Source organism: Oenanthe melanoleuca, chromosome 5 (genome assembly GCF_029582105.1).
Source record: "Oenanthe melanoleuca isolate GR-GAL-2019-014 chromosome 5, OMel1.0, whole genome shotgun sequence".
NCBI lineage: Eukaryota > Metazoa > Chordata > Aves > Passeriformes > Muscicapidae > Oenanthe > Oenanthe melanoleuca.
The window spans coordinates 46,169,993-46,197,017 of record NC_079339.1 but is presented as its reverse complement, the minus strand read 5'-3'; the positions used below and the strand labels follow the sequence as shown (position 1 = coordinate 46,197,017).

Genomic DNA, 27,025 nt, shown 5'->3' with positions numbered 1-27,025 from the left:
TTTATTTCCTGGGGGATTTAATTTTCAGTATTCTCAAAATACATCCTGAGTTCCTTATGCAGTCATGGGGAAAAGACACACTACTGGAGTGGCTCTGCAGTGCAAATGAGCTCAGCCTGTCATGCTGGCCAGCAAGGGTGATGCCATCCCACAGAGCCCAGCAGCATCAGCCAAGAAAACCTGTCTGCCTCAGATGCCTTCCCAAACAGGCAGATTTTGTGTCCATGTTTCTTTGTCAAGTTTGTATCCTTTGGTCACAGAATAAAAACTTCCTAATTATTCCAGACTTTAGTGAAATATAAATGCAAAGTTCAAGGGTGTGTTTGAGCTGGTGGCTGCAGAAAAGCTCAGCCTCTTTGGTTAGCACAGGAGGTAACCTCACTCTGCTTCTGCCCCTGGCCACCAGAATGCGACTAAAGTGCATCAAGAAGAGTCTCACACCTTATGCAGTTGGGGAAGTGAACAAAACCACTCATCAAGATGGCACAAAATCTGGATATTTTTGAGATTACTGGGAGGCTGTGATGACAGCTCTTTAGAATACATATTTCTCCCCAGCTCAAATGCATCACTGTTGAGATGACAAAAGCAGCAGTGGGGTTTAGAGCTCTGCTCCCTCCTGGCTGTTTCCCCACACCATTGAGCAGTGCTGGGGCTGCTTGACATGCCAGCAGGGTGGGCTGTGCTCCAGCAAGGCATGCTGATGTCTTCACAGATTCCTTCCCAAGATCTGCTCTCAGGGTGACTGCAGTTTGCCACCATTCCTAAGCAAACCCTGGCTAATGGACAAAGAGGCACAGCCCAGGTCCTCCCAGCTCTGCGTTTGTTTGCTTAAGTCCTGGCACTGGGGCTCAGTGTCCTATTTCTTTCTGACAGATACACACAGATACACTTGCACACACTGACACACACTGATCTTTACTGTATGGTTTGGGGACATCAAAGTGTTAACCACTGTTAACATAATTAAAGCAAATTACTCTAAAGGAGATGGTGGCTAAGGCACTCTCAGCCACAGAGGGGGTTCTATGAGAAAATGCTTTGCTAGCTTATACCTTTGTTTTCTGCTCTCTCAGGGCAAATTTAAGATAACGCTCGTGTTTGCTTTGCAGTGAGCATGCTGACTTTGCATTGTTCTTCCACCCAGACTCCCTATTGCTTGATTTTAAACCAAGAGATAAAACTCTGGGCAAAGACTTCATTGCACAGCTCATTTTTCTTTTCAGCAGAACTGAAAAAAGATGAGGCATTTGCATTTCATATGTGCTTAGGACAAAATTTCTAGCCTGGCTTCAACTTTTGCTTTTGCAGTCTCATCTGTTAGAGCTTGTTTGCTTGCAGCTTTCAGGGTCATGCTGTGGACTGGCCTCAGCAGCTGAATCTATCACATCTACTTGAACTAGACACGCTGTTACCAACATGAACTGCAGCATGTCCACAATTAATTACTGAAATGGTCCTTGCCTGAGCAAGGGCAGTCACACCCACAGCCTGCTCAGTGGAGTGATGGAGTTAAGTCATTATACCACTGTCTCATACAGGGTCTCATACAGGGACTGTTTATGGCCCTTCCCCTGGCAGCAGGAGCTGCACTGCTGCAGGCACAGCTGTATGGGTGTAATACAGGGAGTCTCCCCCTGGCCCAGCTCTCAGTGAGATCTCAAAACACCATGGCAGGTCTGGGCTGTGAGTTTTGCAAGGCTTCAAATGTTGAATTCTGGTCAAAAAGGCAGAAAGAGTTAAATCAATTTCCCAAAACTATATTCAGTGATGTACTGAATCATTCCATCTTCCATTACACTAGATGCATACAAAACCAAGGTTCTGTTATGATCTAAAGGATTGGTTTAAAATAATGTAGTTCTAGATCAAAAATTTTCTGTACAGAAACTTTTGTTCTGTAAGATTTCTATAAGAGATCTTTTATTTGTCATCCGCTGAAGAGTTTAAGATTTTAAGCTCATCCAAGAGCTTTGTTCAGTCATGCTAGAACAAAAGTTCACACAAGGATTTAGGATAGTAACATTTTCCTGTCACAGTTCCAGTGCATTATTTCCTCAGGTAAACAGCCCTATGTCAGTTAAAATTTACTCATATAACAATAAAACATCCACACACAAATCACTGATTGTTTTCCTCTGCTTACTATTGGAACACTCTGGATCTTATATGTTTGTTTTTCATCAGTTCTCTATTTTTGATCTTTTGTTTCGTGCTCCTGATCTGCTGCAGCCCATGGTGTTACATGACCTGGGAGGAGCAATTTGTTTCTGGTACAGACTAGCAGGAGGCTGAGCATCTGAGCACATAGCCACACATGATCCATGTTACTCGTACAACAAGCCTAAGAAGGAGTTGAGACAGGATTTCTGCAGCAGGTTAAAAGCAAAGATGTTTGTCAGACCAACCTACAGGAGTACAGGCAGGCTGGATTATCACTGGGTCTGACCTCCCACAAGCATCAGAGTAGGTGCAATGACCATGTTCTTCCTTTAGAATGGGAACATCTTTGTGTCCAAGCTTAGATCTTCCAAGCCTACTGTGGCTACCTTGTGCCTAAGCTGTAAGATAGCTACATCGAGGGAAAGACACAGCTTGGGTGGCAAGTGCATGAACCATGATGTTAAAAAGTTTTTTCTCTTACAGTCTCTTGATAGAGTCCTCAATTCTTTGCTATTACTGCACTGTGTGCTCACAAGAGTACTTGTTTGCTTTTTGGTCAGAGAGAGCAAAGTCTTGTTAAATATAGCCACTTGCTCAATAAAATGTAGCTGAAATATCATATTCACCCTACGCTTATCTTCTACTGAGCAGAAATGTTGGCTGACAAGAAGTCTGACCGCAGGACTGACTGTCCTTTAGAAACACAGTGACTGGAACTTGAAGACACCACTGCTCACTGAAGAAGAATGGGTGGTGGCTTGTAATTTAAACCTCCTGTCAATGCAAATGCTTCCATGCTCATTACAATGCCAAAAAGAAAAATGAATACCTCCATCAAAAGCAAATTATATGATGCAGAAATCTTGCATTCATTCTATAATCACATGCTGACCAAGGTTACTATCATTTACTATAGAGCAACTTCAGTGGGATCCAAAAATTGTTTCATTATATAGGGAGCAAAATAGGTGCTTTCAATCAAAAATGCCTAAGAAGGAACAAGTGAAGATGCTAGATGAGGCCTTCTGGGAGGTAAGAAGGATGTCTTGGATGTGTTCAGTCATTTATTCTGATCTGGCCACAGCCCCAGGAAGTGTCTTAAGAAAGGCTGCTCCCACACTGGAGATACCACTCTCTTTAAAGGAATATATAATATACAGTGTATTATAGGCTTTTAAATGATTCAGTTTGGCACAATATCCTGACTGTAGGAGGCTAGGAATCTTTCCAAGAGAAGGCATAGAGAACAGTGCTGATACTGTAGTTATGACTGTAGCACAGAAAAGCAAGACTGACCTACAGCTGAATCACCGCCGGGGTCCTGACAGTGAAGGTGCTTTGAGCTGACCCATGGTCCACATCCTGTGGGAACACAACTTTCTACTGCAAGTGACCCAGAGAGTTCACTGAGAGACTGCATTGTCCATGCCAACCACGTGGGAACGTGCTGTTTCTAGCCAGGGAACAGACCTCGAATGCCCAGTTACGTTTCATGGATTGATGGAATCTTGGGCCAGGCTTTGAGTGCCTACAAGGTTAATTTTTCTGAGCTCTGTTCAATAAAGTCTCAGCTTTCTGCAACCTTGACTGTCATCCTTTTCTTCTCTCCTCCTTCCAGCTGTCCTATCACCCTATAGGAGTGGATACTCATATAAAAACTGTTAATCATGAACATATCTCACTACTTTTTGTTACCCTGGGAATGAGTATTAAGATTTTATCTATGTCTGACACATTGATGGGGTTAATTTGCCAGCGTAAAAATAAGTATCAGAAAGCAAACATATTTGCACTTTTTTGGTACATACAAAGAGTTATCTGGGCTGCAGATTCAGTGAAACCTGGTTTCCATAACTTCTCTGGTGTGGATAATCTGATGTCTGGCAAAGACGAGCTCACCACTTCCTCCCACAGTACAGGCTGTAAAAATGGCTGCCCTAGATCAGGTCATCACGAATTTGGTGTGTTTCAGACCTTTATCATTTTGTCACAGTGGATGCAAAAAAAAAGAATACTTTCAAAATATATAAAGTGCAATTGAGAGAAGTAGAGAGAGAATGAGATAAAGGAAATATAACCTAAATCTCAGAAAACCCAAGCTGAAAATTTACTTACTCGAAGTTGAGAGTTGGATGGTATTTTAACCAGAAAATATCAGGAACTGGGAACAGCAGTTTTGTAGTGGCCTAAAAGAAACCTCTCAAAAGAGCTTTAAACTTAGCACCTGATTTCCAAGGACTGAAAGCAATTCATGCATTTGCTTCATTTGCCAAGTTTTTTTCCAATACAAATTATGCTCTCACTAGCAATGTATGTGCATCCTTAAGAAGTTCCACTTCAAAGATGAGTAAGGTTGCTAAGTGACATTAGCGCCTAAATCAAGGAAGTGAAAAATTAACACCTCACATCTGGCACTGCCCACATATTAAATGCAATATTCTTATGAAACATAAAGAAATTTGAGTACCTATACAGCTCATAGACAGAGGTTGCTGTCCACTGAATTATTTCACTATCTAAATAATTTTCCTTATGAAAAAGAAACAAATGGAAACATAGATTTTGTAGATATTGTCTTCAAAACATAGATACATAGATCACAACACAGATACTGTCTTTAAAATCCTCAGGAAGGGCCTGGTGACAGACCAGCATGTAGAAATGTGTAGAACCAGAGAGGCATGGACGTGTCTCATAGAAGAACAGGTAAAGGGCTGGAGCAGCTCAAACAAAGACACAAAGTCCTGTAGGAATACTAATTCCTGCTCAAGTACTCCATGAGGGCACAGCCAGCTAGATGCAAACTTCCTTGAGGAAGAAATGTTGCTTTTGAATATCCAATCCATGCATCCTCCAACAAGAGGAGCAGGCTCAGTGCCTGCAGCAGGTTGCTGCATTGATATTCCTGTTCCAAAGCAAAAACCCCTAAGAAACACAAGCACCCAACCCCACAATCAGAGCTCTTTGCCAGCCACTCTGGACACTGCAGGTAGCACTAACTTGCACTCATTTGGTACTTAGCAACCCTCAGCACATTTCACAAGTGCCAGAGGGCACCTTTTGCATGTCTGCTACAGAGGCCAAAGTGCAGAGATTTCTTCATTACATCAGGTAATTGCTTCAGGCCAGACAGTCAAACACTGCAAGTCCCAGGAACTTAGACTGATTATCACAGCAGTAAGGAGATGCATGTGCAGTGCATGTAAATATGGAATTTGTCTAAGAAGTAGTGGGCAAATAGGTCATATTTCAAGTTCAGGTCATCAGAAGTTAGTGACTGTAAAATTTTCTGTCATTCTGAAGGAGCAGCAAAAAGGTTTTTTCCCCTTATACAAACCAATCTCTTACACACTTTTTAATTCCTGCCTTTTGAGTTGAAATTTTTCCAGGAATTTAAAATAGAAATGCACTTGCATTTCACATATATTGGAGAAACTTTGAGATGCCCTCCCTGGAGAACAGAAATATCTACCAGTGTCATTTTTTTAAATTTGTGTCTTCTGTCTGCTCGAGTCCTGTCTCATGATACAAACTTAGTAAAGCACAGAGAAGGGCAGCTGTCCAAACACACAAAATTATCCTTCTTCCCATCTGAGAACTAAAGGTTGTGATGACACCTGCTGGCTCCATGGGGACTTGGCAAACACCAGCCAGCCCCTTCTAGAGCTCTTCAATACTTGCAGGTAAAAATGGAGGATAAATAAATAATCATGAATCAAAATTTTTATTGCTGCAAGTCAGAAAATCACAGGAAAAAGGCTTGGAACTTTAAAAGGTTATTTACTCCATCCCCTAGAAGAAAACCAGGGTTTTGGCTACTTCCATCATACTTGATGGATGATTGTTTTACCTCTTACTGAAAATTGATAGTACTTCTCTACACACAGTGTTACAGTGTTTCATCATTTTTGCATTTCCTATAAAAGATTCCACAGTAAGATGTGTTATTAACAGGCAATTCCACTTTCATTTGTGTGTTCAAGGACAGCTAGCACTTGACTATGAAGCTGAAAGCACAATGGAGATATTTCAGTGCTATTTATGAGCTACTACAGCTTTACTGCTTTGTCCCTCTTGTACAGCAGTACACCCATCCCACCCCAGATGACATGCAGGAATAAGTACCTTCCAAAGAGGCTTTCACTGCAGGAATCCTGTCACATGAACAGTGGCATGGTTGTAGAAAAGGGGACAAGCTTATAAACAGTGTAAGCCTGGAGCTGCAGTTTTATCCTGATGATTTCAATTATATTGTGCATTCTTGGAGTGGGAGAAGCAGCAGTCACCTTGATGAATCAGCTCGTTGACAAACTGTGTTCAGGAGACTGTATAAAGAGCTGTTTGATAACTGTTGGAGCATGTTAGTTTATGTGTTATGAGTAATTTCACAGTGAGACTTCAGAAGAACTACAGATCTCTGCAAATCATCCCCTTCACTAATCCTGGTATTTTGTTTAGTCTAAGAAATATGGAAGAGGTTAGATCACATTCACCCTAAATGTTTTCCTGAATCGATAGGAATATTGATTTTTACTTTCTCATTAGTGTCCAGTATAATCAGTTTTTCTTACTGATTTCACCTAGATCTCTCAAGACAGCTGTAAATACCCTGTGTCTGCCCTTGAGAAACCAAATGGATAGCCACTAGCTGGTGACAGAAATTTTTAGGGCCTTGAGTGAAATGCATCTGTTTAGTTACTACCTTGTTTCAGCAAGGCAAAAAACTCAGTTCCAAAAAAATCTCTCACTGGGAAGCTGGTACAGATACAATTAATTAAACCACGGGTGTCCTTCCTGGAACCTGCTCTCAGTAGTGCAATCATGCCCGCCATATCTCACAGCCCACTTTGAATCTCAGCTGTGGCTGAGTTACAAACTGCTAAAATGGGTCATGGCATGTGGAACAGAGGCATTATTTAGGCAAGAACTATTGCTGTTCCAAGGAGATCACAACTGGGAGGAGCCATACTCAGCACAGGGAACCTCAGCCCCCAAACACCGACTATTAGGATGACTGGCTTCTTCACGGTCACAGATGGTTTCCTAAAAGTGACTGAGGAAATTAAGTAATAGGAAAAGCAGCCACTGAAATAGAGGTGTTGCCAGCCCCACAAGGAATAATTCTGTCTGACAACAGAAGCGCTCTGACTATTTGGAACAAGCAGCTGAATCTGCCTCTGCAGTATCTACCCCAGGTACTCAAGAATCACACAAACAGATTGATGAGAACCTGGACTACATCATCACTGCCAAGTTTTTCAGAGCTGCATAAGCATCCAGAAACAGTTGTCTATTAGAGAACAGACGGTCTGTGGCTCAGCTGCTGCCCAGCCTTGGCCCTGGCACAGGCTCCCAGCAGAGACACGACTGGGCAGCAGTGCACTTGTGTTGGCCTTGCTTGTTCTGGTTTCAGAGGTGCTTTTGTCCTAAACCGAGGAAAAGTGCAATTCTGCCAGAGTCACACACTGTCACTCCTCTGCCAGTAATCACTCTGTGAACACGTATAGCTTGACAGAGTGTTACCCATATGTTGTGTGGAGTTTAACTGCTCAGAAAGCTCTGGCAATCCAAAGGGCAGCTGACAATATAAATAGGAGCTGGTGGGAGGAACACGTTGCTCCCATAGTGTAGGGTGGGTACGCTCAGCAAGGTGTTACCTGGCATGAAAAACTACCACGGGCTTTGTAACTAGAGAGGAAGACAATTCTCTCAGATCTCTCTACACAGCCAATACATCTCATAACAGCCTTTTTACTCTCGGTAAAACAGGATTGATAAGGACTTTGTGGTCCAGCAAAGGTTTAGCCTGGAGATTCAAAGACTTTAAGATTTCTTCAAGCCCCTCTTTTCATACCATCTATAAACAATGTTAATGTTTTTAATATGAAACATCAATATTGAGTGTCTTAGCTCAGCTTCCAGCAGTGATCACATGTGTCAGTGTCCTGGTGTGAGGAGGAAGAGGCTTGTTTGCTACTGCCATTGCAAATAACTGCTGATTTTGCTGAGTACAAAAGCTGGGCTCTGTGTCCATCAGTTTCCTTGTACTTTCTTTTGGGCCACAACCACAGTACCACAGTCTCCAGAAGACACACAGATTCAGAGGCAGACCGCAGTAGTACGGCTTTGTTCAACCAAGACGCAAATTTCTTCCATGTGATGACATTTGAATTTCAAATCCAACTGAATTAACCACAAATACATATAGAATAGGAAGCAGGAGAAAAAAAAAGTTCAGTCATATGGAAAGAGAACAGAAGTTCTGAAGTCATTGGGGCATCCACAGTGGAGCTTTTCATGTTTAGGGAGTAGACTGCCTGATGTCAGAGCAGGGCCTTCAGTTTGTATCCCAGTCTTACTTTCCCATATTCTTTAATACAGTGCCTACACTGGGGGTCTATTATGACTGGGATTTCTTCTAAAAGAAAGAATATTTAAAATTAATTTAAACCAACAAGAATTTAAGAAGCTAGAGCCTGTGACCCCTCTGTTGAACATCTCAAGAGCATAAACCCCACAACTGCCCTCCAGTATGGTGTCCTTGCAACAAGGATACAAATCTTAGACAATGGTTAGACAATGGAGGGGCTACATTCAGTTCTTAAGCCCTTCCTAATCAAATCTTGCATTTTGTAAGTAAACACTCTTATAGAAGCAATACTCATCAGCAATTAACAAATTTTTTAAATTGAGTCCTGGATGCCCTAAGTCTTTTTGAGCTTTCTAAAATGTCCTATATATCCACTTAGACTGCATATAATATTTATTTTTTTTTCAGTTCAGTGGAAAATAAGAGGCTACTACCCATATCTCACATTTTAAAGCCAAATTATTTTTCTTTTACAATCCAAATCAAAATTAAGTGTTCTATTATTTTAGTAGTGTTTTTGAATATAATTTAGGAGCATGAGGGGAAGATAGGGAATTCCATGCTTACGTTTTATATGGAAATAGTTGAGTTTAGACCATCCCATGCTGCAGAAATTGTTGAATGAACTGTCTTAAAGAATGTGCCTTGCCCAACTAATAAGGCTCAAGACCCAAAGCCAACCTTCAAATCTGTTCAAGCAAGACTAATTGAAAATTCAAAAAATTTATTAATGCCTCCAATAGCTCTGTATAACTTTTGGAGGAATATCAGCTTGGCCCATTTTGTATTCTATGGGAGAAACATCCCTCAGTGGTTATCAGGCAGATATCAGCAGATTGATGTCACTGAATACCTGGCACACTCTTCAAAGAGGGAGTGGAGCCCTGGCCTCTCCTCTCAGAGTGTGGCCAAATTGCAGGGCAAGGGAGTTGGCAACACCCCTATAAATGTTCTGTTCTTTTCTCCCTCCCTCCCTCCCTCGTGCTCCCCCTGCCTTGGTGAATATTGACATACTCTTGTATGTAAGGGGATAATTTAAGCAGGATTGAATACATTTTCTACCACTGAGTCGCTCAGAACCTGCCTGAAAAATAATTCTCATGGGCTATTGGATATGGGGGGCCACATCCTCATAGGGTGCTGAAGGGCTAAATGCAAAGAATTTATTGTTCTCTTGTTTCTCATAAAAGACAGAATGTATTTACTGGAATCTAACCCTCCCCTATTATGCCATTTATAGGAAACACATATCCAGTGTTTATAAAGCAGTTAATTTATAACAGACAAAACCAGATTATCAGTCTTTGGAAGAGCAAATATTTGTTCAAAAACTTCTAAATGCGACAGACATCTTCATCTCATTTTTGAACATAACTGATTGAGAAAAGTAACAGAAGAGCTACCTAATAAATAGGTAAGATAAGATTTATATGAAGCATTTAGATTGTAAAGGAAAGATTATTATACTTTATATATATACATATAACGCAATTTTGTATAATTATCAATGATTCTCTAGATGTGATGTTTTAAATGTTTGTAGACCTTAATCAGCTTCTAATAGATTTCTCTCTTGCTTTAATGCCTTTAGAAGAAAAAGGCATTTGCACAAGAAGCTTCTTTCTTTGATATTGGTATTACTAGAAATAAATATGTTTTAAAATGGAAAAAATGTTCACTTTGCTCAAATATACATTTATTAATGAACTGTCTGCTCTATAAAGTGAGTTGTCTAAAATTAGCAATAAGCTTCACTCAGTCTATAATGTACATAAATTCTACTTTATTGTTCCCAGAACAGTTTTTCCTAGTTCTAGAGGACGTGCTTTATTTCTGCCTAGTAACAGTGAATGATACAGCTGCTGTAATGTTAACTTTAAATGTTTGCAGTCTCAGATTTGCAGTGATTGCTTGCAACTGCAAGGCTCTTATTCCCATGTTCATTACACCCAAATCAGAGCATTTGTGCATGTGTTTGCCTGAGGATTCAGGAATCTTTTCTTGAGTGTTGAATAGTTTGGGATAAATCTCTAAACAAGAGCTTCTCTATTTGTCCTTTCTGCTGGGAAGGCAGAGCCCTCTGGAAGGCAGCTCAGCACTTTGCCCAGTCAGTCCTTTCACATCTCCTGGGGGAAGCTGGTGGCCACTTGAGCCAAGCCTGTCCCAGCCTCCCAGAGAGAGACACAACAGTGGCATCTGCCAAATGCAACAGTGCCAGAGGCTGTGCAGGAATTGCACCCTGCCTAGCAAAGATGAGGAAGAGCTTGCACTCTGCAATGCCTGGTGAGCAGTTAGGCCTGATGCTCTTTAGAGGGACTGCTGCTGCAGAAAATCCTTTCCCTGTGACTGAATATGATCAAAAGCAAAATTTTCCAATCCCTGCCTCTTCACTCGAGCTGACTCTGCAATGTCCAAGGATGCTTCTTCAAAGTAGGGATGACTCCCAGAGGGAAGAACCTCCCTCTTTGCTGCCAGGGCAGGTGCAGCACTGCAGCAGGAACAGGAGCTCTGTGCCTGTGCTACTTCCCACAGAAGTGGGTCACTAGATAAGCAGAAGGAATGCTCAGCAGTTCCTGCAGGAGCTCTGAGCTGCACTGCTTCAGCCTGCCAGGGGCAGTGAGTATCCCAGCACTCCAGAACTCGCATGCACCGCTTGACCAGCAAGGCAGGAGCTGAAGTCAAGTCATCCCCTTCCCCACTCCAGTCCTGAAAATCCAGACAGTGGGAATGTATATTTAAAAATATTAAAAATAAATCAAGGGTTAATGGGAAAGAAAAATAAAGAAAAAAAAATATTCACAACATATTTGCTGCATATTTTGCTCTGTTCTCTGTCTGCCATGCACAGAGCAGGCACAGCATTCACAGAATTCACTGCCTCCCAATTAAGTCATGACAGCCCATCTGTGTTGCAGCAAGTACAGAACGTGACCTATTATCTCAAAAGAAAATAGCACACCACCTGACTGCCAAAAGCACCTCGTGACTTGGCACCCAAATGTCTCACTACTCACATCAACATACCTTTTCAGGACTAACTCCCACAGCCTGAATCAGCCAACTGTGAAATTCAGCTGAACTCTGAATAAATGGGATAAAACCAGCTTTCCCATATGCCAGATCACAAATTATACAATGACCGTAATTTGCTGAAACAGATTTTTAACTTAAAAGGATTGTCATGTGATTCTAGACTGTTGAATCACTTACTACTTTAATGACAGGCCATATAATCCATCTTTTAATCTCATTTATCCTTTGCCCAATGCTATACAAAAGGAACCTGTGAGGTTTGGTGGTCTTGAACATCCTGTTCAATTTACAATGGGGAAAATGCATTGTGGCCATTCCAAACTTTTTCCATAAGGTGCAATTCAACAGTGCTGTATGGGAGAGAATTCATATATTGCTTTAAGGCAAAGATGGATCATAATCTTATTTGCACTTTATGCTTGCAAAGTACATTTCATTTGCAAATTTACACAATGTCTGATGCTAAGGTTGCCTGAGGTGTCCTATTAAGATCTGCCTATTCTTCTCTGAACATTTTCTTGGCCAAGTTTAGCATATATACCCTGAAGATGCAGAAAGACCACTTCACTATATCTATGACCTTTTACATTGTGAATGGAAGAACAAACTAAAAAGCCATTTTGTTTCCTTTCTTTTTCCTTAGGGAAAAAAAACAAACCTCTAAGGAGCTCATTATTGGATGTCAACATGAAAACAGGAATTTACATACTTCTCTTAAGTGAAATATGCTTTGAATTCATCAAGGCTGATATCAAAGTGAACTTTCCAAAGGAGGAAAAAGAGAGTAATTTCTTGGAAAGAAATAACATCAGTACTTCCAAAGAGTGGTATCATCACAAAAATATCTCTAAGCCTTTTGAAGACCAAGGTTTTGAAGACCAAGGTCTTGAAGACTTCACTCTTCACAACTTCACTGAAAAGACTGCAAATTTTGGATTTAACCTCTACAGAAAAATTGCAATGACTCATGATAACAATGTAATCATGTCTCCCCTCTCTGTGTCAGCTCTCATGAGTGTCTATATGATGGCAGCCAAAGGAGAAACATACAGACAAATTGTAAAAGGTCTAAACCTCCATGCTGTGAAGGACAGGGTGGATCACCAACATTTGCCAGCTTTGTTTAAACAGCTGATAGGTAACATCACAATGAATGAAGAATTTCTCCTCGTGCAAGGCATGCTTTCTTTTATTCAAAAGGACTTCAGACTCAAGGAGTCTTTCCTAAATTTATCTAGGCAGTACTTTGATATGGAATTCCTGAAAGTGGACTTTGAAAACTTAACACAGGCAAAACTTTTCATTAATCAAAACATTAACAAAACAACCAAAGGAAAAATCTCAGGGCTTTTTGAAGAGCTGGACAGCCAAAATAAACTGGTGCTTGTGGACTACATTGTCTTTAAAGGTAATTGCTGTTTCTATTTTGCAGAATAATTATTTATTAGAAGAACCAAGACTCTAACTTAAGCTACATTAAGGGGAGTTTAAATGAATTTAGATGTCCTGTTTTCTCTATGTCTCTAAGTTTACTTTTTTCTATTAAGCTTATTCAATAGGGAATTATTTTTCATGATAGGGAACCACAATTCTTCTATGCTTCCATACAATAGAGTCTCAAAGAGAACAAAAAGCCCTGTATCAGACTATCTCTGTCCATCTCCTAATTATCCCTCTTTATGACAGGAAACAATGTTTTGTTTTCATTCAACCATTAAAATCAAAATGTCTTGATCACAATAGTCTAAAATGCTGGATACTGGGCATAAAATCATGGACTGATTTAACACAGTACACAAAATCATTGAAACAAAAATAATTTTTCTATTTCAATCAAGAATCATCTGCCCCAGAGGAACCTGAGCAACCCATTATATTAACTGACAGGGGGAGGGAAAGAAATACCAGTGATGGGCAGAAACCATTCCATAGAGAGGTCAGTGAATCCCCATTCAAAATACTGGATAATTAAATTAAATACAGGATACTGAACATCTGGTAGAGAATTTCAGAGAAGGTTACATGTTAGGAAAGGTCAGATGCTCACCAGGCATTTATAAAACAAAGAGAACATAAATTCTGAACTTGAGTGGCAACTAACCAACTGTAAAAAATATTTTCCTTCTTTCTGTGCAAATAAAGCACAGCATGATTACTTTGGGATTTTTCTGTAAAAATATGTGTATACAATAAACATAAAATATACTGAAATTGTCATCCACTTATCCCTGACACAATTGACAGCCACTTCAACTAGATACAGAAAATACCCTATAGTTTTTTAAACTTTTTAGAACATTTTTCTGAACAAATTTAAACACACATAATTATTTTATTTCTTTCTTCCCTCAGGCAAGTGGGTCTATCCATTTAATTCCAAATTCACAGAAATGGAGACTTTCCACATAAACAAATACAGAAGTGTACAGGTACCCATGATGTTCAAGACAGATAAAATTAATTCAACTTTTGATGAGAACTTAAGATGCACTGTGCTAAAGATACCTTACAAAGGGAATGCCCACATGCTGATTGTTATCCCAGAAAAAGAAGGAGACTACATTTCAATTGAAGACCATTTGACTACAGAGCTTGTGGAATCTTGGCTTGGAAACATGAAAACCAGGTATTTCTTTGACATCCATGTGGCCCTAATGTCTTTGATGTCTACTGCAGCAAAGCAACAAAGCCCAGCAAAGATTAGCTGGTCTTCCTAAGCCTTCTCCCATGGTAGCATGTCTGTGGCAAGAGGAATGTAGAGAGATCCTTTAATGGCCTATCCACAGCCCAAGTGGAATGTAAAAGTTTTGACTCCAAGGGGACAAAACTGGCTCCTCTCAGTTAAAAATGTCACTCTCTGTGAGGGCATGAGTCTTTCCATATTCTTCCTTAGGTTTCCTCTCTCCTTAAATTTAGTACTATTGAGCAAAATCCATGATAAATCTAGACATTTATTAAACATTTATTACCAAGGGAAACCCAGAGGACCTGATAAATTTGAATATAAAAATGTAAACCCAAATGATTCCTGTGTAATGTAGCTCCTGAAGTGACAGTGCTTTTCACCAGTCAATAGTGTATTGCCCTGGTATCAGGACACAGTAACTGCTGGTGGAACTATTTTTACAGAGAAGAAAAATATTTCTATCACCACTGGCAATCAACAGGTTAAAAATTATTTTCTGCCAACCTAAATGCCAGCAGAGGCTTTTCAGGTTTTTTTTCCCATCTTTTTCTGTGTAAAGCTTAATTCCTGAGTAGTGTGCATATCAGCAGTCAAGTAACATACTGTTTGGATTGAATTTTATTTTTTTTAACAGAAAAGTGGATATTTCATTTCCAAAGTTTAAACTAGAGCAAAAATACAAAATGAAGAAACTGCTTCAAGGTCTTGGAATTAAAAAGCTCTTTACACGTTCAGCAGATCTTAGTCATCTGACAGATCATGAATATGTAGCAGTTTCACAGGTAAGCCTACTAAAATTATTTGCTATTTGGATTATAATAGTATATAAATGGCCCAGCCAAGACAGTGATATAAATTTATAGGGACACTAATAGCAAAGTACCTCATCTCCCAGGTATATGCAATCTACACATCTTAATCAGGATGGATCTCACTTCAAGTATGAGGTGTGTAGAGGTCAGGGGCAGTGACATCCCACAGGTGCTCAACTCCTCCCAAAGCTAACCCATTACAGGAGAAAAGCTCTGCCTCTAGAGGAATGTGGATGGCAGGGAATGAGAACGATTTCACAAAACTGTGAGCACAAAAGACATTCAAATGACAGTCAAATGGTGAAAGCCAGGACAAGAAAGGAAATTCAAGGAAAGGACTCCTCATACACAGTCCAGAGACAGGTATACTTCTCAAAAATAAAGAACCTTAGAAAGTTTAAATAACAAAATCTCAAAAAGGTAACAGTGAGGAAGAGAAGTCAAAGCACTCCTCCTTTTCCCTCTGCATACTATGGAACAGAATCTCACAGCAAAGGATTGGCACAATATAGTTGTACTGCAACCCACACAGATGTTCCACTTTGTATGCTGAAACTTTTAAAAAATCTTTAAACAGGGAAAGGCAAGGGCATTGAACGACCAATGAGACAGGAACATAGCCCCACACAAAAAGGGGAGCAGGAAGAGATATTCTGTACCACTGTTTAAGGGAGAGCATGGATGAATTTCAGAAGACTGATAGAAAACAGAGGCAGAATAAGAAGCAGAAGAGAATGGAAGACAAAGGACTTTCAATCACATCAATATCAAGAAGGAATAGGTCTATGTGACCAGAGATGTCATATGAAAAAAAAAAAACAGCTAGTCTATAGAAAGACAATTTGCTGACAATAGAAAATTAAAAGGCATTAGAAAGGAGATGAACGATGTAACAGACAGGGATACTAGCGCCCACAAGAATGGAGTGTGTGGAACACAAGATAAAAAGCAAATAATTCGAAATAAAAATTCATACATTACAGTAAAAGTTAAAAAATTTCAGAAACAAGATGAATTTATAAACAAGATCTAAATTAAATTAATCTGTCACAGGATTTAGAAACATAGCTTTATAAACTGAGGCAAGGAAATTGTAGCATGTAACTGCTTGTGGTTGTGGAGGGTTGCATGGCTCTGACAATCCAGGACTGTAACTCCAGGAGAGGATTCCCAGAATCACAGAATGGTTAAGGTTTGAAGGGACCTCTGGAGATCACCTGGTCCAATTCCTCTGCTCAAGCAGGGTCACCTAGAGCAAGTTGATGAGGCCCATGTCCAGACAACTTTTGAGCATCTCCAAAGAGGAAGAATCCACAGTATCTCTGGGCAACATGTGCCAGTGCTCAGTCACCCTCACATGAAAAAGCATTTCCCCATGTTGAGGGAACCTTCTGTTTCAGCTGGTGCCCACTGCCTCTGGTCCTGTCTCTGGGCACCGCTGACAAGCCTGGCTCCACCTTCTTTGCAGCCTCCCTCCCTCTGGGTATTTGTACCCTGGGGGACAGAATCCTTCTGGTGCTGCTCTTACAAGCCTCCCTGCACTAAATCCTTACAGAAGCCTTTGTGATTAGCCAGTTAACAAAGGGGTATAATAAACACTTCTACACAAATTTCAAAAACTCTCATGCTTGACCTACAGGTTTTCAAAATTGCAGTGGCTTAACAAAACAGCCTTTCTGAGAAGATGTAACATCCTAAGAATAAACATTTAATGGATAAAATTGCAGTGATTTTCAGTTTGGTATGAACTATTTCACTGTTGGGAAATACCATGGCAATCTGCAGCATTTTTCACCCTTCCTCTTGATCATGCAATTTTCATGCTGATTCTCAGCACTTAACTCTATTGTGTTGTGAAAAAATCACACTTTAACAGGAGCTGCTAACTGATATTAGAAGCAATATGTGCATCAGCTACACAGTGCCAGAGGAGCATCCTGTCCCTGTGAATTGTGAGAGACAAATATTTTATTTATGTAGCAGAAAGCTCAACACTGGTGAAGTTCTACAACTATTTTCACACAAGTAATTCCTAGAATTAGGAGTTTAGGAGCTGAAAATCCACAGATGACCAGGCAGTTCATACGGATACTAACACAGCAGAAGCACTCAGAGGCATAAGCACATGAAAGAACAAAATGGAAAAGATAAAAAAGTGAAAAATCAGATTCTGCCAGGCTGCAATATCAGTGGGAAAATCTTCAAACCAATCCAGAACTGTACCTCATTGCTCTACATATTTAGTCTGTGCTACCAAATGTACAAATTAGAAATGTACAGGGGAAAAAGCTCTCACAAAATCAACTGTGAATGACATATCCAGCCAGTGTTTTTGACTGGTGAAAACAAATTTCCTACAATTGAGAAACTCCTTTGCAGTTAGGTGTCAAAGAGGAGCCCTTTACAAAATTGCAATGGTTACTTCATGCAAAACCCCCAATCTCTAAGTGAGATCAGTGCACAGAAACATGGAAAAGTGCAGTGACTCCTGAACTAGCACCCACCCTGAGCACTGTGGGCATGGTGGTTGTGCTGACTCCTCTGCTGCTGAAGCAGACAGCACAGGGGTTTACCAGTCCAGCAGAGGTAGATTGCACTGAACTGCTCATTTTAATCCTTACCAGAAACCTACTTCAACTGAATGCCTTCACCTGGAAAAATACTCTTCATGTTAGTATTTACTTCTGCCACGTATTTATTTCTGCCTTGCACTTCAGGTTGTCCAAAAGGCAGTTATTGAAGTGGATGAAGAAGGAACTGAGGCTGCAGCAGCAAGTGGATCACAAATAACTGCATTTACAGTGCCTCCTGTCATCAGAGTGGATCGACCATTCCTCTTCATGATTTTTGAAGAAACTTTTAAAACATTACTGTTCATTGGCAGGGTGGTTGATCCAACAGAAATGTGAATAAAGGTAATAGTTTCTATTCTTTGGTATGTAAGAGGCTTTATGTTTATTAATTTATTTTAGAATAAAAAGACACTGAAATATGAAATCTGAAAAACTGTTTTGTGTCTCCAGCTAGCACTAGGTCATCCCTGCAATATTGTATTAATGCCACATAACAAGCTAACTTCATCAAGGCTCAGAGCAACAAAAATATGACTTGGTAAAAGAAAATCCACCAACCACAGAAGTGAAATTTTAAAAATCAGTATTTTAGTGATAAATCTGAATTAAAAACCCGACATTCACATGCCAAAATATTCAGGAAGCTCATTCCCAAACACTGCAGATTCTTCCATGTTCTCTTCTGTTGCAAGGAGACTGAAGAGCCCAGTGACCTCAGTGTTAGCAGAATTTTGCCAGTTATAAAAAACAGAAGCAGTATCAAGCCTTAAAGGAGAATTTATAACCTTTGTCTAGAGGTCTTTATTTTATTACTGTACAAAATAAGTCTATCAATAAGTCTACATTGTGAGTGTGTCCTCTTTCAAAGTGTTTATGCAGACTATAATTTTCTCAGAGTACATGATGTGCCTTAAAAATATTCTTTGAATTAAAAACAAAATAGTTCTGAAAAATAACTTAAGTATTTTGATTTTGGAAAATCTGGCCTGTACTATTTCACAGCACAAAGCTAGCCCTCTCCCAGAATTTCTACCAAAAATATCATCTAGACACCAGGGTGAACTATGTAAACAGGACTCTATAATTGAACTAAGGCAGACTTTGGTAGGAAAAAACACACCTCCATTAAAGTGGAATAAATCTATTCCTAAATAGTTGTTCCTAAAATCCAAAAGATGTTGCCAAGATGTTTCAGAAAAATATTTCCATTACCTAAACACAATTTCCTTTATTCAAGTAGAGCAGTGCTTCCAACAGAATGACAAGATCTTAACATTCAGTAGGTTTTAATGAGCAGTCCTATGTATGAAGTATGAAACAATGCAAAAAAAGCTACTTCCAGGTTTATGAAAATAACAGACCTCAGCATTATTTTGCTTGCTCATACAACCTTCACAAAGTAATTGCCCAAAAAGGAGCAGAAGACTTTCCAAAATCATTTAGCAAGGTACTTCAGAGGTGATTATCAGTAAACACACACAGATACATTTGCTAGAGAAGATACAAAAGATACATTCGTTATAGGGTAAAGCTAGTAAATCTGTAAAAATCACCTCAGTTACCACTTGGTGTCTGAATCAGTCTCTCCTGCCTCTGGTGTATATGAAACCAACAAATTCCACTGCACAGTTGACCTTCAGCTGTTATTCCAGAGCTACAGCTGACCAGCAGGTATAAAGAGTTCTCTGAAGGGTTCAAATGGTGAACCCCTTCAATTGGTGCTGCTTAACAGAACTAACCCAGAAATAAGTGGCCCCTAAAAAGACTGCTTGGATGGAGTTCTGTAGTGCAAAGGACTGATTAAAGTATGCACAAGATACCACAGGTATTGTACAAGGAGAATGTCCAGTCCAAAAACTCTAAATATCTAAGCATTTAAAGATTACATGGAAGGAATTTAGGGTTGTTGAGTAGAGCACGTGTGATCAGCATTGAACAAATTAATCAGTTTAAAATGACAGACAGTGACAGCAAAGAAGGATCAAAAGACAGACTGTTTACAGAACTCATTGCATGATAACTAAGGGGAGAAAGAGCTTCACATTTCTGGACTTACTGGCTGTTCTGCATTGCTCTAGTAAAGGCATCAAAGGGGCAAACACAGTTTTGAGTCCTGTTCTAGACTGTCTACTGATGATCTGAGTTTGGTCCCTGCCAAAGGTCAGACTAAGAGCAGACTGAGCAGTCTCCTGTTCTGTGCCCCATGAGCAGCTGGAACTGGAGTCAGCTGTGCCTGGGGAACTGGGAGTATCTGATTGCATCAATGAACCAAAAGCAGAACCCAGGAGGAGCCAGCCCAGGTCATCTCTACACCTGTATCAATACTGAATGTTAAACATCATAAAACTCAAAGAAGCTTTTAAAGAAACTCATGATTTACAAGATCCTATGGCAGACTGCAGAAAAAATTAAAAAATAAGTATTTCCAAAGAACCCAAACAATGCCTGTGACTTAAAATGGAGAATACAGCTAAATCCAACTATGGTGTAGGAAGCTTAAGAATTCAGACAGTGCTTAATCCAAAGAAACTTTATGTACTTGACACAAGACAGCATACATCCAGCATTATAAATACCCTCCATAGGTAAGTCCTTTTAATTATTTTAATTATAAAGATGCCCTGAGATTTTTTTTTCAAGAACATGCATGTACAGCATTGTCCTATGTTTTATTTTGAGTAAATCATCATTCATGTTTTAACATTATAAAAAGTAACCACACACACATATGCATACACAGACCAGATCATCTTTATCATACATCAATAAATTTTAAAAACCATATATTTCTGATACCAATATATTTATGCTGCTTCCATTTTGAAAGAGAAGCTGACAATAGCTTCATAATATCTCTCTCCAAGTATTGGCATAAATAGAACTTTTCAAAATATGATGGCATGTTTTTCCACATAAATTTTGATAGAAACATTAGCATTAATACAAACAAATGCAGATGACATCACTGAACCATGACAGCTTGCCATAGCAGCTGATTAAAAACTAGATTCATTATTATAAATTATTAAAGTGAAAATACAATTTGAAATACTAAAATTAAAACAAGTATTTATACAACAAAGCTTACGGAATAAAACTTTTTTTTACATCATTTAGAGACATTTTCTTTTAGATTGCTTTGAAACTTACACAGAATTTTTATGAACTTAGTACTTGTAAAAACATTAATTCCAAATTCACAGCACAATGCTTCAAAAGTCTATGTTTTTATATAGACTGATCAATGGTTCTGGACTTTGGTCTTAAATTAGGTTTGCAGATTCTTTAAAATGTGGGATTACTTTTTAATATTCATAACAATTCCTTCTATTTCTTGCTTAAAATACAGGAACTAAGAGCTGCTAAGATTGTAAATAAGCCAATTAAATAATGGGTATATGCATTCTAAATCCAAGACTTCAAGCTACAAAGGCATAACTGAAGAAAACAAAATCTTCTCCTTAGCTGCAGCAGTTAAGAGCACATAGCTGAAGATATATTTCATATCATTTCACTACAGTGTTAGAATTCTGCAACAATTCTGCAACCATTACATTGTTTATCAGAACATATTTTACAGCTTTAAATTGCATTTTAAGTATTTATTTTAAATTTTTAACATTGCAGGATGCATTTTATTCAGTCCAGGCATTAGAGAGTCCCATCTGCTGCTCCACCTTATCCCACCAGAATGTTGCTTCCTCCAGTCTCTGGTTCCCTCATTTTTTCTGTCAGATGATCTAGGAGTTTGATTTTCTGTTTTTTCTTCATACAAAAGAAGAAACACACACAATAGGTCGTTACTATATTATTAAATTACATAACATATTAAATTGCTATTGTGCACAATACTTTAACATAACTCTTAGCTGCTGTACTTTAAAATTATGAGCTGCTCTATTGCACCCACTGAAAAAGCCAATAGGACAAATTCTGAAGGCATTCTTCTCAAGAAGGGTGAAGGTCTCCATTAAGTTGTCTACAGAAGGTCTTGTAGAGATCCATCTGAATGAGATGCTTAAGGTGGAACAAGCATCTACTCCAGGCTACAAAAAGTGCCAAAAGTCTGGCACATTACACTGTTACTTCTAGGTGTTCTGTTGACCACAAGGTCATTTGGGTAATATCTGGATTTTTTTCATAACTTACTTTTTTAATCTTCAGAGATACTGTTTTTCAGTTTTTCAGAGTTGTAGCTGTTTCAATTACCAACTATTTGTATGAGTCAGAAATATTTCAAAAAATGGGTTGTTACTTTTAGAAATCTTGGAAATATTAATTTGCATCAATATTTTACAGCATCATTTACAAATAACACAATATATTTTATGTTTCACTGTTTTAAAACTGCATATATTATATGATAATATATCAGTGTCAGGATACCTACTAGCTTCATCATAAAAATGGGATACGAAACACATGCCAATCCCTCTGGAACTTGGAACTTCCAGCATCTTAAATGTCATGTTGAAAACATGATTAAAAGCTGTAAGTAACCAACTCAAAGTTGAAGATCAGTGGCAGAACTATTTCATCTTGTGCTTAACTTTCTAAGCAATTATATGACTGGATGAAAGACATTACTTTAAGATATTTATCTTAAACATATAACTGGTACATCGTGGTCACTCACCAAACTGGATGTCTTATAGGTCAGTTGTGGACATCTTATAAAATACTGGTATTTCTATAGATTTATTGTTGCATATAAATTACTTTTCTAATAATAAATTAGAAATTTCTAATAATAAATTAGTTGATTAATTTTTATGCAACAATAAATCTCCTCCCTCTTTTTAAAAGATGGAAAACCTGTACCACACATCCTTGAAGAAAGTTTTGATTCAAAGTTAAATAAAATCAGCCAGTATCTCTATGTCCATAGGCAAGATGCAAAATACTTAAATGCTAGTTATAAAGTGCATATATTCATTGATGAATCTATAAAGTTTCTAAACAGTTTTAAACAATTGCATGTTGAACATTTGCAGCCATATTACAGCAATATAAACTCAAGCAAAAACATATCTAACAATCTCATAAAGCTGAAAACAGCCAAAAGACTATAATAAAGCTACATAGCATAAGGATACAAGATCAGACTGACTGATAGAACACAGTGTTCATGATTTATATCAATGCCTGCACTAGGATGATTCATGATCTAACTGGCAACTCTTCAAAAGGAAGTCAGAAAAACTGCTCTGCAGATTAAGTAAGATCTCTTGTGGGACAAAGTGCTCTTTCTGATTCTTTCCTATTCCATCAGGTACTTAAAGCAGGTAGTCATCTCTTTTGTGGTTTCCTCATTAAGTTACATGGGTGCAGCTTTAGCTGCTCAGCCAGCTTAATTCTGGCATTTTCTATGGCCTAAGTACTACCTAAGACCTAGCAACTGACCCCTACACTAAAACAATATTGCTCTGTCACCTGCTCGTGATCATGATCACTGGATCATGATTTATTAACTTTTTACTTTTTTCTTGCATCTATGCTGTTTTCAAAAAGAGATAAAACTTTAACAGGCACACACTTATGAATGAGTTCAAATTGAATGTATGAATGAATAAGTGTGGTAAGAAAAGACTTCAGTTCTCCATCCAAGTAACTCTGAGTTTTGAATAATTCCTGGAGCACTATCATATATGATATCAGAAATTCTTCATCCCTGCAAACTGCACTGCATTGTCAAAAGTGAACATTTCCCAAAATTCTGTAGAGCAATTTTATGGAAAATATTAGGCTTAAGCAATTAAACAATATTTTTTCCAAACAATATATCACTTCAAACCAAGAATCAAAAATTTTAGCTGCTTATTAATTATTGTGTTACTGCCCACATATTTACTTAGAAAAAGAAACAGAGGTTACCTTACTTAAGTTGCAAAGCCAGCCACCTAAAAGTTAGGTCTTGCCAGAATTGAGATGGTCAGTGCAAATTTTAACGAGCACATATGTAAATCTGCATGTCAATCTTACAGTCTAAAAAATACCCAACTATTTTTTTATCACCCTAGTGAGTTTTCTACCTTAGTCAGTCCACCAAAGGCAATGCTCATTGATGAGAATCTATTCAATTGTTCCTCTCACGTTACAATTGTCAAATTATTCTCTGAGTGATCTCTGTCAGCTGCTTATATATTTGGATATCAATTTTTTCCATTATTCAACTCAGAAAATTTGTTGTTTTGTTTTTTTTTTTAAATTTGGATGTGTATATATTTAGCACCAGGCCTGACTTCCTCAGTAAAAGAAAGATAAAAAGTACAGCTGAACAGATCTGTGATTGAATGCATTTACCACCAAACATTCCTGTATCTGTATCTCTGAGTATTTCCTTATAAAGCTGCTTCATTTTTTAATCAAAACAGTTAAGTATTGGGTCAGTTTGCAAAAGAGAAGTTGAATCTATAGCACAGCAGACATTAGACCAACTTGAGAGATGTCTTTTCCCATAAGAACACAGAACACTATTCAGAACCAAATGTAGGACATCCTGAGTTCCCTCTTCTTTCCCCAAAAATGTTTTTCTTCCCCTGGTACATCCTCTTTAGCTTCTGACCCTATGCAGTTCAGGGACTTTTTGAACCAGACAAAGCACCCAGATCACTGTGTTTGATCAGATACTACTTTCAAACACTCTGCTCCTAAGGTATTCATTTGGGAATGGTACACAGAGACTTGAAGCTGTGTTTCTTCCATTCCACTCTCCTGCCTGAAGACAAAAGTGCAAACTGCTCTGTGTGAGCCTTTTCCTGTCCCTCTGTCTTTAAACAAAAGATATCAGTTTTATTTTAAATGAAAGATAGAAAAATCTTTGAAATTTGGAAACGTTTTATGTGATATAAAAAATATGTCTAACTAACCTTTGCACTTCACTGCTTCATGAATATTAATCCAATCATTTTCCCCAAATCCTTGTGGGACAGGAAATAATTGGAATTTCTACAGATTGCTAAAATATTTACAACATTTAAACTAATTTTCTGTTTTTAAAGCAAGGAAAAGAGGCATACAGTGATTAGGGTGAAAGAAAATGAGGTTTTGAGCACACCTAATTTTTGAAACCACGTAGCACTCCATGACATTTTATGTTCTCAAGATAAATGCCCCATTTATTTTATAGATAGCTGGAAATGTCAGCATGTCTACTAATCTAACTGCTGACTTTGAAATGCTGCACTTTGAAATAAGTGACCCCCTAATGATCACCTATAAAAAGTATGAAGTACTTTGGGTAGTATTAAGAGAAACCATTAGACTCTGGCAAAGACAGGAACTGAGGGCAAAGTGATTTGGCACCCTAAAGTACTATGCCTGTGAAACCACTTACTCAACACAAATAGTCCATCTGCAAAAACAACTTTCTATCCAACCTTCTTTACAAAATAAAAGCAGTTTTAAAACTATAGGTCACTATGCAAGCTTGGATTCATTCTAGAAAGCAATTTATCTTGTACAGTGAAGATGGTAGAATTCCAGCAGAAAAAAAAATCAAGTACAAAAGGAGCTAAATTAATGCTGTCTTGAGAATTTTTTTTTTGTTTGTTAAACTTTTGAGTGCTTTACTTTACAATTTAGTAATTTTATTAACTTAAAATCCTGAATAAAGGTGGGGAGATGTTTTGGTTTGTTTTTTAAAGGAAAATGAAAATACAGAAGTGGAAAAATATGTTCATACAGATATTTAATTCACCAAAACAGACCATCACTATTGTCTCCTCTTTATACCTGGCCTATCAGTATAAGATGTCTCCTCTTTCCTATCTCATCTTCCAGTTGGAGTTTCTGATACATTGAAGTCTACTTTCCCAGACTCCCTTTCTTGCTGTAGCTGGCTCCATCCCTTTCTCCATTCTGCCTTGGCTAAAAATGCAAATCTTTGCTAGCAAAGGAAAGTCTCAGCTTGAGCCCACAAAATTACAGCTAGTCCAATGACAGTAATTTAGTTACAGTGTAAAAGGAACCTGCAGGGAATTTGCAGCTAGAGTCTACAGAGATTTGGGTGAGTACATGTCACAGTGATTTTCTATGACTTACAGTTTTAGCACAGGAGCAAAAAATACATCTTTGATTTTGTTCTTGCAAAATGCTGAGAAGCATAGGCTGATGTTTAAAGGAAAGCAGCCTGAGGGAGATACCTAGAATTGAATTTCTGGGTTTTTTAAATGGCTATGGTAAGGCAAAGAAGGCAGCATTAATAACAAATTGCAGTACCTGTTCATCCTAAGTCTCAAGATTCATCATGGAATTTTCACAGAATGATACAAAACATATATAAGTCCACAAAAAGAAGGAAAATTAAAAACTAAGTAGTCTAAAAATACTTTTATTCTATTTCTCCAACTACAGGCAGCTAAATCACTGTGACTGTAGTTATTACATATCAAAGGCACTAACCTTCACTTTGTCCCATTCCACCCTCTCAATTATGTACCAGCTGAATGCAAATATGTGCAGGAGAAACAATGCAAAAGACTAATTAGAAGGTAATGCCATCTTAGAAACACTTATAATTGCATACATCACATTTCTACCCTGCTATTTTAGTGCTTCAAAATCTGTGTGCAGAAATATAATAAATACAGGCCTAATTTCACATGGCTCTTTTGAGCTCCCTTTGAAAATGTTACCCCTAGGCTCCATTTAACATCTTGTCAACCACTTACATGCTCATCCTTCGGGTGTGACTCTCCTTATTCCCATTGTTCTTTTGGTCAGCTGAGTTAAAGAGGCTGCAAGAAGAGCTAGAAGGGAAGGCAGCATTCCCACTATTGCCAGCAGAATGGGAACGGAAGGAATCATCTGAAACACAGAGGTGCAGCTTACACAAAGAATTTTGGTTGAAAACAGTACACAGAAAGTAAACAGAATGAGCTGTTTTTCCTGTGGCAATGGTGGCATGTTTCCAATGGCAGTAATCCAGAATTTTAATAGAATGGTTTCGACCTAACATTTTTTTCAAGTATTTTTATGAAAAAATCTCACTAAATAACTGGAATACAAATTTTCAAAGAAAATATTAATACATTTAATGTGTGTAAAGAGTGTGATTTTTTGGGCCAATCTTTAGCTGCTTAAAATTTAGCTGTTTAATCTAATTTAATTGCCTAGTGCCTATTGGTAGTGAATTGAAAGACAGGTTTCTCTAGGAAGCCTTTCATCTCAATCTTATCTTCAATCATCTGAATGCTTTAAAATTTAGTGGACAGAAGTGCAAACATTAGTTTTTCTCTCTTAATTCAGTTGAAGTTTTACATAATATTTATTCTCCTGATGTAAAATAGGTGGGGAAAAACTGCAAAACCCATTTTTTTAATGATATCTGAAATTCCAACCAGGACATGACAAACTCAGTTTATTTTCACTATTTTTAAATGGAAAT

General features: G+C 38.3%; 2 protein-coding genes across 5 annotated transcripts in view; one reads left to right on the top strand and one right to left on the bottom strand.

Moving 5' to 3' along the window:
* The first annotated feature begins 9,826 nt into the window (after nt 1-9,826).
* On the top strand, nt 9,827-26,666 carry SERPINA10 (serpin family A member 10). 2 transcript variants are annotated; one of them, XM_056492680.1, is made up of 6 exons: nt 9,827-9,947; nt 12,210-12,974; nt 13,919-14,192; nt 14,887-15,034; nt 17,782-17,979; nt 26,362-26,666. In XM_056492680.1, the coding sequence occupies exons 2-5, from the start codon at nt 12,254-12,256 to the stop codon at nt 17,971-17,973; spliced, it is 1,335 nt and encodes a 444-aa protein (XP_056348655.1). In that variant the 5' UTR covers nt 9,827-9,947; nt 12,210-12,253; the 3' UTR covers nt 17,974-17,979; nt 26,362-26,666. The 2 variants fall into 2 exon arrangements, with proteins under 2 accessions (XP_056348655.1, XP_056348654.1); XM_056492679.1 differs by lacking the exon at nt 26,362-26,666 and having other exon boundaries at nt 17,782-18,061.
* PPP4R4 (protein phosphatase 4 regulatory subunit 4) overlaps nt 20,288-27,025 on the bottom strand; it is a 57,870-nt gene continuing 51,132 nt past the window's right edge. For all 3 annotated transcript variants that reach the window (XM_056492678.1, XM_056492676.1, XM_056492677.1), the window contains 2 exons: nt 26,310-26,445; nt 20,288-21,402 (listed from right to left, as the gene is read on the bottom strand). In XM_056492678.1, coding sequence (XP_056348653.1) covers nt 21,378-21,402; nt 26,310-26,445 — 161 coding nt within the window. In that variant the 3' untranslated portion in view covers nt 20,288-21,377. The remainder of the gene's footprint in view (nt 21,403-26,309; nt 26,446-27,025) is intronic.